Raw genomic sequence first — 11,674 nt, 5'->3', positions numbered from 1 at the left:
AAGAGGACAGCAATGCTCAAAAGAACATTTGCTCTTGCTTCTGGGCTAATCATACCAAGGTTGGAAACTACCTTTTTTTGGAAAGGTTTATAATTATCAATAGTTGCACTAACAACAACAACAACAACAACAACAATAATGGGGTTTTATTCTCCAGCAGGTGCAGCTGAAGTTTCTGTGGGACTCATCCCCAGCCGAAAGAGTGTCCTTGGCCGCTTTGGGTCCCTGATCCTGTGTAGTTTATAAGAGGGGAAGAAGAGAGGAGAGAAGGGAGAGGGGGAAGGAGGGGAGGAGAGAGACAGAAAGACAGAGCCCAACCAGCCCAGACAAAAGCCACAGCCAACTGGCTCTGCTCAGGTCGCCCTACCAGCTCCCTGCCCGTCTCTTCTTCACGGACAGCAGCAACGAAGCGGGGAGGTCTGCCCCTCCCTCGCTGCCCACTCAGCCAAGGGGAATAAATTATTTCCAGCCACAGCGCTTTTCTGCCTCATCTTTTCTCTCAGTCTCCCTCCCCACCTCAGGAGCTGCTTCTTTCGTCGGACTCACTCCCGAGAGCGGCAGGCGGGTGTTCTCTTCGCCTTGCCCCGCTCGCCCCTCAGGTTGCCCCCGGGAGGGCAGAGAGAGAGCGCGGGGCGCGGGAAAGACGAATCTCTCTCTCTCCCTCTCCCTCTCCCTCGCGCGCTCTCTCTCTCTCCTCGCCGCTCCCTTTCCCAATCAAAGCTACCGGCGCGCGGCTTTAAGAAGGTGTGGGGAGCGGGCGCGCGGGAGGGAGACGGAGAGGAGGAGGAGGAGGAGGTGGCAGCTGCTGCTGCTGAGGCGATTTCTGTCTTTCTCTCTTTCCGCGGCGGGGAGTCGCTTGCGGGGCAGCGGCGGCGCCAAACTTCTGGGTCTGCCCCAATTCCTGTCAAACTTCGCTCCCCGCCTTTGGCGCGCCGCGCTCTCCGCTTCTTTCTTGGGGGAGCCCCCCGCCTCTGAATGACCGTGAGGAGCTGGCGGCGACCGGAGCAGCGAGCCGAGCATGGAGCCCAAGCGGACCCCGCCAGCCCCCCGGCCACGGCGGCCACGTAGTTTCTCCGGGCGACGGACTTTCCCCTCCGTGGCGCTGCTCCTCCTGGGCGTGATGCTCGGGGCGTCCCAGGTGGCCAAGGGCGCCGTGGGCTATTACCCGCGCTTCTCGCCTTTCTTTTTCCTCTGCACCCACCACGGGGAGTTGGAAGGGGACGGCGAGCAAGGCGAGGTGCTCATCTCCCTACACATCGCGGGAAACCCCACCTTCTACGTGCCGGGACAAGAATACCACGGTAAGGGTCCGGGAGGGGCGGTGTTTCTGAGCCATAAAAAAGCACCTGTGTGAGCTGCTCCTCGAGGTCTCGGCTGCTGCTCTTTTCCTGAAGAAAGAGAGTTCGTGGGGAGGGGCGGGTTGCTGCTGCCGGGCGGTGTTGAGCCGCCGACACCGGCGCGCCGCACTTCAGAGAAGGGACCACTTCGGAGCGCGCACTTCGAGGCTGCGCTGCGCCCGTGGGAGGCCGCCGCCGCCGGTTCGCGGCTTCTGCCCCCCGGCTCTTTCTAGGTCTGGGGGAGAGGGTGCGTGTGCGTAAGGGGGGGCGGGAGCCGGTGGCTTCGTTCATTGATTTCGGGGCTGGAGGCAGACGAAGAGTTGCGCAGAACACAAAAAAGAAACCATGGGAAAAGAGTGGGGCTCTTTCACGACTGCCCTTACATCCCGTTGATTTCAGTGGGTTTAGCCTGGCTAAGGCTGGATCTAGTCCTTTGCGGGGACGGGGAGCCCCTGCCCCCGCTGAACCAGGCCTGTCAGTAGGATTGACGCCGGGAAGGGGAAATGGATTTATGTGGCGTAACCCGAAGTCCTCCCTGCCCCCCCAATCATTTTTTGGGCAACGAATTTAGTTTCCTCCCTTGTTCTCAGCGCAAGTCTCCCATCAGCCCGCCCCCGTTGCTGCTGTTCTTCGCTTCCTAGTTTTGTCTTCAGAGCTTTTGCGCGCTCCTCCTCTTGAAAAATGAAGTCGAAACACCGTTATCTTCATCCTTTAATCTGCAGTCTAGAAAACTTTTCAAAAATCTATTATATTACTTTTTTTGTGCCACAAAGCTGAGAGGCTTTGTCTCTAGAGCAGAGGGATGAGTGATGGGGAAAGGTGACATTGTGGAATGGCAAGAGGAAATTCAGCATTTGCATTTCTGCTTAGGACAATGATTCCAGTGTCCTTTGGTATTTATTTATTTTTAAATGCTGTGTAGTGTTTCAGACGATGTGTTTGGGGTTAATTTATTGATTCTTAAATGTGTTTTTCAATCTTAAATGTGATTTTATTTCAAATAAAAGATTTATGTTAAAAAAAGCTAGTGTGATGTATTGGCTTGATGGAGTGCTGGAATTGGGGCAGCGAGATCTGGGTTCAAATCCATGTTAAGCTATGAAGTTCATGTGAATGACTTTGGTCTACCCACTAAACTACATGAGGGGGATATACATGGGTTTCACCTTCTTTTTTTTATCTTCCTAACACCATCCTGAACTATTTGGAAGTTGGATGCCATTGAAAATGCTGTAGATGAAATATTAGCTAATAATTCCTCATAAATTCATTTGTGAATTGTTATAATTCCTTATTAATTTACACGGTATGTGGGTTGCACATTGAGACAGAGGGAACATTTTGGTGGTTCTGTTTGGGATCTATGCAGCATGAACCTAAGCACATTACTCTGGGAAAAGTTCCAATGAGTCCAGAGCAATTTACTACAAAGTACTTCGCATGCTCACTTAGAGGGTAACACATGTCCTTAAGCTTGGTAGGATTTACTTCTGAGTCAACATGCCTGGGGTCACAGTGCTGGTCCAGCTGTAGCCACAAAGCCCAGAATGATTTTAAACACTGCTGCTTGTATGGGAGTGGGTGGGAGTATTTTATACTGTAATCTACCCCAAGACTTCATGACAAACAGGGTGGGATAAAAATCCTAATTAATAAAGGGGAAAGAAGACAGGTGCTGCTGGCTACGTCATTGTGACAGAGATTTAACATAAAGTTGTTTTATTGATTTAATTAGGACTTCAAGAACATTTAGTTGATTGGGACCTGCTCAAATAGAAACTGTTGTGTGGTATTGCCTGTAGATATTTTCAAGCTTAGCTACTTGTTAACTGTGACCTAAAAGAAAAATAAGTGATTACTTGCAGAGTTTGTATGTCATTTATGATGTAAATTATGAAGACAAATGAATCCTTGGGGGTTCCTTTCTATTTTGGTCCTGGTAGCATGACTACTAATAGCCTAGAGTGAATGTTAACCTCTCTTGTCTCAAACTGTGTGTTAAAACCTGTACTGCACTGGTGTGCAAATGCTCACTGCCCTTGTTGATACCTTTCTCTTGGGCTGTGTAGCTGGTCGTCAAAGGCATTTTTTTTGCTTCTAGAGAATCACGCAAAAGCTCTTCGGATATAGGAGAGAGACTTTTCACTGCCCTCAGTGGCCTTTAGAGTGTAGAGCCCCGCCTGAATAGACAGCAGTTCCATTGCTTGGTAAATGCACACAAAGAGTTGAGTGGTGCCATTTGAAGGTCACCCATTAACTTCCATAAGAATGATCAGCCAATATGATTGTGACACAGGCTTGACCCCAGAAGTGATTGAGCTTTGTTACTCAGTGTGACCTCAAGGATGAGGATAATTTTGACGATAAATGTTGAAAGTGAGACTGTTAGGTCAGACGCTCAAAGCTGAGTTCAGTGAACCAATCAAGTTTTATTGGAAGATCCTACATTATCTTTAATTTTTTCCTTTGTCCCTAAATGGAAGAGCTCTAGTTGTTAGGTTGAAGTGAATTTTTCACAGCAAGAGGGAATTACCTTTACAGAGATAAAGAAAGCTGCTTTGTTTTGTCATTCTTTTATTTCTTTCCCCATAGTTCTTAGTCTTCCAGAACACTATTGCCCGCTTGTTCCATTTTGCTTCTAACTGTAAGTTGTCTCACATTGAGCACTCCAGTAGTTGCTCTGCTTCAAGTGGTGATACTGGAAGTGGAAGCCCAACTTGGGTGACATCACTGAGCAGCAGCTGGGGGGGGGTGTTGTTGGAGCCAGGGAATGGTGGGCCAAGCAGCGCTGAGCTGCTGTGATATGCAGTTGAATGATGATGGCAACTGCACACCACACTCCATCCTGTCACCACTGCTGCCACCTGCCAGTATGTACAGGAAGGAACCTTCCTTCTTGCTTGGATGTTGCCCAGGATTGACAGCCACCAAGCCATTTCCCCCTGTCAGTATTCATCCCTAGGAGATTATTTTTTTTAGAAAAAGTTTAGACCTCTAGTATCCATGTTTATCACTGGAGGCATAAGATGTGCCACCCTTTCTGTTATTTTCCCCCTCCATTATTTTAAACTGTTTTTTCCAACACCTCCAACATGACCCAAATCTGTATATATTCTGTTAGCCTCTCAGTTCACTTAATGCACAGGATAAAGCAGAGACAGACCAATACCATAAATATTTATTTGGATGTGTGTCCAACTGAATTAACTTGGCTACATTTCTGTATATAAGTGCACATATTTGCAGCCTAAACCAGAGAGGGTAAAACAGGTGGAAGAAGCACTTGTGGGGGCAGGGAGAGGGAAGGAGTTTGATTACCTTTGGTTTGGCCATTAGCATAAAAAAACTTTCATGAACTGCCCCTGCCATTTTCACATGAGCAAACCAAAAGTGTAGGTTTGCACAGTGCACTTCTTGGCCAGTGGCAAATTTCTGGATCTTAAGAAATGTGATGATTATGTAAGTGCAGCTTTTGTTGTTGTTGTTGCCCACATAACAACAACTCACATTTTCTATTTAAGAACAATTTTTGTTTGTATAATAATAAAATAACAATAAATGTAGACCCTTATTATTTATGACTTCACTCTAAACTGTGACAGGGCAACCACTTTCTCTTAGCACCCATATGTGATATTTTGCACATCCAGAACAAAATACCTTGAGTCACTATTGCTACAGAGTAAACAAGGCACATTTAGCATCATAGCATGGATTATTTGTGTCTGAATTCTCTTATTTATATGAAAGGATTCATGAGAGATCAAAACATTTCAAAGTTTTATTATAACAAGAATGCCAGGAGTTGCCTAGTGCTACTAACACATGTATATTTTAGTTTAGCCAATGGCATTTGTACTCAAATGGCTGTAATGGACGCTTTCTCTCTCTCATCAGTTTGTCCTCAAACATTTTGGACGCGTAGATACTAGAAGATCATGTAGGAATGTTAGCAAAATACTATTATTGTGGAAGGAAGGCAGGGAGAAAAACACACACCCCGAGTGGCACCTTCTTGTCCAAATATCAGCCAAAAGCAAATGTTCATACCCAAGTAAAATACTTGGGGCCCGTAGAATTTCTGGTGACCACAATGGAGCAACTCTTAAGTAGTAAGCTTTATTTTCAAAGGTCCTTAATATGACTATAAAAAGTCATGTATGCATTTGATATTTCTTCCAGATTCTCTTGCACATGAACAGCATTTAGATGTGGCACAAAAAACAAGTGATGGTTTGAGATGGGCTTCTTAGCATCATGTGATAATGCCAAGGAATTCCCACAGATTTGTTGGAGGGGGATCTGAGAGCTAAGAGCTAGAGTCTCTTACGGAAAAGGTTGAGAGAGTCAATTGAATTATATGCTCCGTTGCTTAAACTCTTCTCCCAAACTGTCAGCACAGAGTAAGCTGGATTCTGAGAGCACTTCTCGACTGCTTTTTTCAAGTAGCATTCAATCACATACCAGCAAATTCAAGCCTTTGCAGTTATAGTTGATTGGGTGGGAGGTCTGGCACAACAAATCCACTCCCCAAAAATACTGGACTTTTTGTGATAAGCAAAATGATAGGGAAATGCACTGGGAAGTGTGAGATAGCACTCAATTTGACACAATGCCACCTAGCCGCCTTGCAAACAAATCAGAATGTGGTGTAGTGGCTAGACTAGGACTGGAAAGACCCAAGTTCCAATCCTCATTCAGCAAATCTGGACGGTGGACCAGTTGCTTTCTTTCAGTCTAATCTATAAAGAACATTTGAAGCGCACAGCTTCTCCCCAAGAATTCTGGGAACTGTAGTTTCCCCTCACATGGCTACAGTTCCAGCACCCTTGGCAAACTACAGTCCCCAGGATTGTTTTGGGGAAAGTCAAGTGCTCTACATGTGCATTTTATGTGCTTTTAAATGATGGTGTGGATATGTTTGGTCTCATGGGGGTTCTTTTGAAGATAAAAGGTGTCAGGTGAAGGGAATGGGAAAGATGGGGTATATAAATGCAAATAAGACTTACCGTATGAGCAAGCTCGCATGAATATGGTGTGCTATAAATGCATGAATAGGATTCAGGAACGAAACTACTAACTAGGTAATTTCCTTTCATTTACATTTGATGTAATGTTATCACACAGTCAGACTTGAACTACCACCTTTTTTGTGAAATAAAATACTTTGTGTATTACCAGGCTGCAGCCATGATTTGTGACCAAAGTTCTCTAATTGCAAAAAAGGAGAAAGTTTTAGTTGTACTGCATACAATTCAAGGGTCTGACCTTGTGTAAAGATATAATCAAACTGGACAAAATGTTGCACATAAAGCAAGTCAATCTCTGTAATTTCTAGCACTGCCTTCTAAAGACTCAGAGCTGTAGATTAAATGCTTTTAAGAAGCAGAAATTCTGCTTTGTTATTTAAGGGACTTGTTTTGGAATATAGATATGTACTCCTGCAATGCCCATTAGAGAGGACCCTCTTTTTGTGATTGAGGAGGCAATGTACCCCCCCCCACCTCCATGTGTATAACGTGTAACTGAATCATGCCACAAATTGGCTTCTTCACACATAGGCTTAATTAGTTTGATCTTTCCCCTGAGGAAAGATATATATGTGCACTGTACTGATGAACATCAGGGCAATGCTTTAGATATAATGCAATTCCCTTTTATTTCTAAATGCCTTATTATATCACTCTAGTTTCCTTTCAGTAAATGAATTGACTGTGCTTAATTATATATACATACACACATGGGATTTTAAAAAGTGTTTCTTAAAACTTCAGATTAGTTCAGATTATTCTTTTTACTTTTTAAAACAGCACCAGGAATTTGATATAAGGAAAGGTGTTGTTTGGTCCAAGGTTCCAGTGTTTAAACATAGCACACAATGAAACTGTGATGGTACAAAAGGGGGAGGGGACCCAAATCCATAGTTGGGCAATAACCTTACCTAGGACCAACCAAATTGTTGCAAAATAGTGACAGCAACAGAGTTAAAACATGGAGTGTGTTCAGTTCTGGTTAACTTGAAGTCACACATGACAGTGCCAGAGTGAGTGAAGGCCAATACTTTGCTTGGATACCCTGGATTGGATAGAATATACCCAGGAGCCAATCAAGGTATAAATTGTACAGTATGTATTTTTGACAAGCCAAGGCAAAAATGAAATGAATAAAGCCATTATTACATTGCTGCTGCAATTGTAAGTAGTGGGGTTCCTTACAAAGCAACTTCTTAAATTAATACTAGGCCATTTGCACAAAGCACAACTAATTCACCTTACAGTAAAATGTATGTGAGCCTTTGTTCATTCCAGCTAACTTAAATTATACTTTCACTTCGTATAAATTTGGCCTTGAAAATCTTGTTTTGGGTGGATTTTAATTTTATGTGAAAGTGCTCTAACTCTGAAAACTGTGCCCATTGCCCCCCAAAGCTTTGAGACTAGAACTTTTAAGAAACATAATATTTTCTCCTGTTTAATGTCAGTCTAGAATCATAAAATTGTAGAGTTGGAAAGGGATCCTGAGGGTCATCTACTCCAACCCCCTGCAATGCAAGAATCTCAACTAAAGCATCCATGACAGATGACCATCCAACCACTGCTTAAAAACTTCCAAGGAAGGAGATTCCACCACTTCCTGAGGGAGACTGTTCCACTATCAAACAACTCTTACTGTCAGAAAGTTCTTTCTGATGTTTTGTTAGAATCTCCTTGTAACTTGAATCCATTGGTTTTGGTCCTACCCTCCAGAGCAGGGGAAAACAAGCTCACTCCATCTTCCATGTAAAAGCCCTTGAGATATTTGAAGATGGTTATCTCCTATCAGTCTCATCTTTTCTGAGATAACGTTTGTGAGACTTTGGCCTGTTTCACATGTTATATTTTTCTTTCACATAGCTAATCTCCATTCAGAATAAAGCACATATACCCTTTATATATGGAATCGGAGGCACCAGCTTTCGAAGGAGAAGGGGCTGTGTGTGGCTGACATCATGTGGAGTTGGGGGCAGAGCCAAACGTGGCCACAGCACAGCAGCAATGCAGCTTCAATGGTTAGCGGCTCCTCCTCCTGCTGCCGCCGCCACCTGGGGGCTGTTCCCTGTTCCTTCCCCTCTGTTGCAAGAAGAAAAGGAGAAGGAGCTGGCCACTGAAACTGTGCTGTGCTTTGCTCCACACTTGGCCTCCTCCACTGTTTTTGAACGTTTTTTTATTATGTCTGACTCTAGGGCCAAAACAGACGGTGTCACTGCACTCTGTTAGTTATGTAATCAGGAAAGAGAACAATGCCTCTCTTCCAATGGTGTCATGGGCTTAGTGATCCCAGAGTTGTTATGAGAATTTCAATAGCACCTCATAAAGGCTGCAGTCTTCTTTTAACATGCTTCCTATCTTTTTGTAAACATTTCCTGCTTGTTCATATTGTCTAAGGAAAATGTTCACTGCATACAGGTATTGGATTTTGCTGCTGCTTTTGATCTCATTCCTCCCATTTGTGCCAAGTTGGGCTATATATTGCCTACTGCACATGTCCAATCTGTGGTCTTCCACTTATACATCCACATTATTAATTTTTAACCTATATGCAACAAAATACATAGGTTTTGTGGATTCAATATAATAACTATAGAAAAGACGATCTATTGCTAGGTTCTTTTGTTTGGGTTTAACTCCAGAATAGCAAATGTTATGAACTTATTAAATGTGTGATTTCGATTTGGGAGGAATAGCATGCTGCTTTTAGACATTTGTGCTAGCAAATCTGACTAATGTTGGTAGACCATGTTGTGCTTTGACAGTCCTTCCAATCCCTTCATTGGATTGCCTCCTGGTCCCATGAACACTTAATCCAAACGTTTTAGCACCACCATCAGGGTTTGTTACTATGATTTGTGACATCCTACTTTTCCATCTGCGCTAGGATGTTAAAATGAAAAATAATAGTATCCATTTAGAGTAAGAGAATATGATCACGACAGTAATTTGCGAAAATGATTTATTTCTTAAATTTATATACTGAACTTCACCCGATGATCACAGTGTGGTTTGAAGCATAAAAATACATAATAAAAACACAAAATACATAGCAAAAACAAACAAACAAACATAAAAACTAACAGCCCCCCCCCCTTGTTATAACCAAAGGCCTGGCTATAGAGGAAGTTTTCAGCTGGTACCTATTAATATTTCGGATTAAGCTTAATTTTTAATTTTAGAATGGGGTACATACATTTCTTATTGTCAGTGCATAGCCTTTGGATTTTAAAAAAATTGTGGGGTGAGCACAACTAGCTCATTTTCTCTTCCTTTTTGAGGGAAGGGTTAGTAAAATATTACTATATAATTGAAAAGTTCGTATTTCAAATATGTGAACATTACATTTGCCACCATCATTTTAATCACCAAATTTGATAGATACGAAACTGAAATATTGACCTTCTGCTTTTGGGCACTATGGTCCCAATCCTGCCAAAGTTAAGCACTTTTAAGGCTGTAAACATATATGAATACTCACTTGGGGCTTGATTCTGGATAAGCAAACATTGAAGCAAATTGCATGACCTATTATTTCAATGTGAGTGAAATACTAACAAGTTTTAAGTTCTACTGATTCCAGTGGTAAAGTTAAAAGTATGCTTCTGCTATTACCTCTACAGTACTATTAAAACCAGTAGTGTTTTACAGGTGTTCATGTTTGACCCAGGACCCAACATTTTAATTAGGTGAAAAAGGAAACACTGAAGACAAGTGCATGTACTGAAATGATAAATTTACTAACAAAGGGAACACAAAACTCATGTGATTCCAGAAAAGGGAAACATTTCAGGTACAGGAATGTGCAAAATCCTGAAGAAGAATAACTTGCAGCCTACCCCTGATGCACACAGATGGGAAATGACCCAACTTCCTCATTTCAAACTAAAAGAAAATGGCTGGCTGTTTTTATGGCTAATGTTAAGACTGTCAACCATTGTACTGAGGGCACACACACACACACACACACACACACACACAATCCTTCCATTAGCACCTTAGACACCAACTAAGTTTGTCATTGGTATGAGCTTTCATGTGCATGCACACTTCTTCAGGTACTGGAAGGAATTTTTAAATTTTGTTTCGACTACGTCAGACCAACACGGCTACCTACCTATATTCAGAGACAAAACATTTTGCTAATGCAGAGCTAAAACTAAAAGTACTTCTCACATTTTTAATGCTGCAGTGTTGAAAATGCTAATTTTATCTAGACCTAATGTTAAAAAGGCAGTCAGAAAATTTTCATTCTCTTCCACAAAGTGAGATGTGAGGTGGGTACTTGCTTATAACTATTTGGGGGGGGGGAACACATTTTGATACTTTAGCAGAGGTGCTGCTAACATTTTGGGTGATGAGTGCTTCTCCTTTCTAAAACATAAACTTCAGCCTCAGGAGCTAAGATTTGAACAAACTGGCTGGCTCCACATTGGTGTGTTAATCAGTTTGCAAACCCAGGAACACCATGAGGACTGCAGGGATAAATGATACACATATTCCAGGTGAGAAGCTTAGAGCAAGCCTGAGTCTACTGCAAATTCTGCTCATCCATCTGCCAGAATACCTTAAGAATGCATTCTTATCCATCTTCCTTGTTAAGAGCCTCTGTACACCTTCTTGCCAGTGACACAAAACTTCTGCTGCGGCTTGGCCACTCCCTTCCTTATCAACCCTTCTCTAACTGTCAAACTGCATGCTGCATTAAACACGTTATTACATTTAATGTGACTGGTTATTAAAATAAAAAACAGTTCCTCTGCCACCCCAAACTCCAAATAAGGATCCAACAGCAGCAATGTAAGATTCCTTTCCAATGCAAGTTGCAGCACTGGGTAGGATTCTTGCCTGGACATGAGCAGAGGGGACAGGGTTAAACTCTTCCACCCACTGTGGTTCTTCTGATTCTAATCCTCTCCTGCTGCTGTTTTGTTATTGCAATACACAGTGTGGCTCACTCAGGCTAAAAAGCCAAGCCAGAAGAAAACAGAGTGAATAATCAGAGGAGAAGGCATAATAGGAAGTAAGCAAAAAATGGGAGAGGAAGGGAACGTATTATTGACTGGCCTTGACAGAAAGTTCATCATGTGCATTTGTTACTCTACAAGCTTCCTTTCTGTTCTACTCAGTTTCCTGAATGGTGGTTTCTCTTTCCTTTAAAAGTAACCTTTGTAAGGTATTCCATACTAATTTATCTATATGGCACTTCTATTTCTAGAGAGAGCATTGCTCTTATTATCTCTAATCCTGTTCACCTTTTCCTTTTTCATTTACTTAGTGTCAAATGAGCATAGTACCAAAGTAGCTAAA

At 42.8% G+C, this 11,674-nt stretch overlaps 1 protein-coding gene across 3 annotated transcripts in view; it reads left to right on the top strand.

Annotated features, from left to right (window-relative positions):
• The first annotated feature begins 771 nt into the window (after nucleotides 1-771).
• Nucleotides 772-11,674, top strand: part of RELN (reelin) — a 293,927-nt gene continuing 283,024 nt past the window's right edge. For 2 of the 3 annotated variants that reach the window (XM_035127390.3, XM_088652142.1), the window contains exon 1: nucleotides 889-1,301. In XM_035127390.3, the coding sequence (XP_034983281.3) occupies nucleotides 1,019-1,301 (283 nt within the window). In that variant the 5' untranslated portion in view covers nucleotides 889-1,018. Of the gene's footprint in view, nucleotides 1,302-11,674 lie in introns of all 3 variants that reach the window. The other variant, XM_035127392.3, reaches the window with a different exon arrangement.

Source organism: Zootoca vivipara, chromosome 9 (genome assembly GCF_965207765.1).
Source record: "Zootoca vivipara chromosome 9, rZooViv2.hap1.1, whole genome shotgun sequence".
Classification (NCBI taxonomy): Eukaryota; Metazoa; Chordata; class Lepidosauria; order Squamata; family Lacertidae; genus Zootoca; species Zootoca vivipara.
The sequence above is the reverse complement of the archived record's forward strand: the minus strand, read 5'-3'. Positions and strand labels throughout refer to the sequence as shown.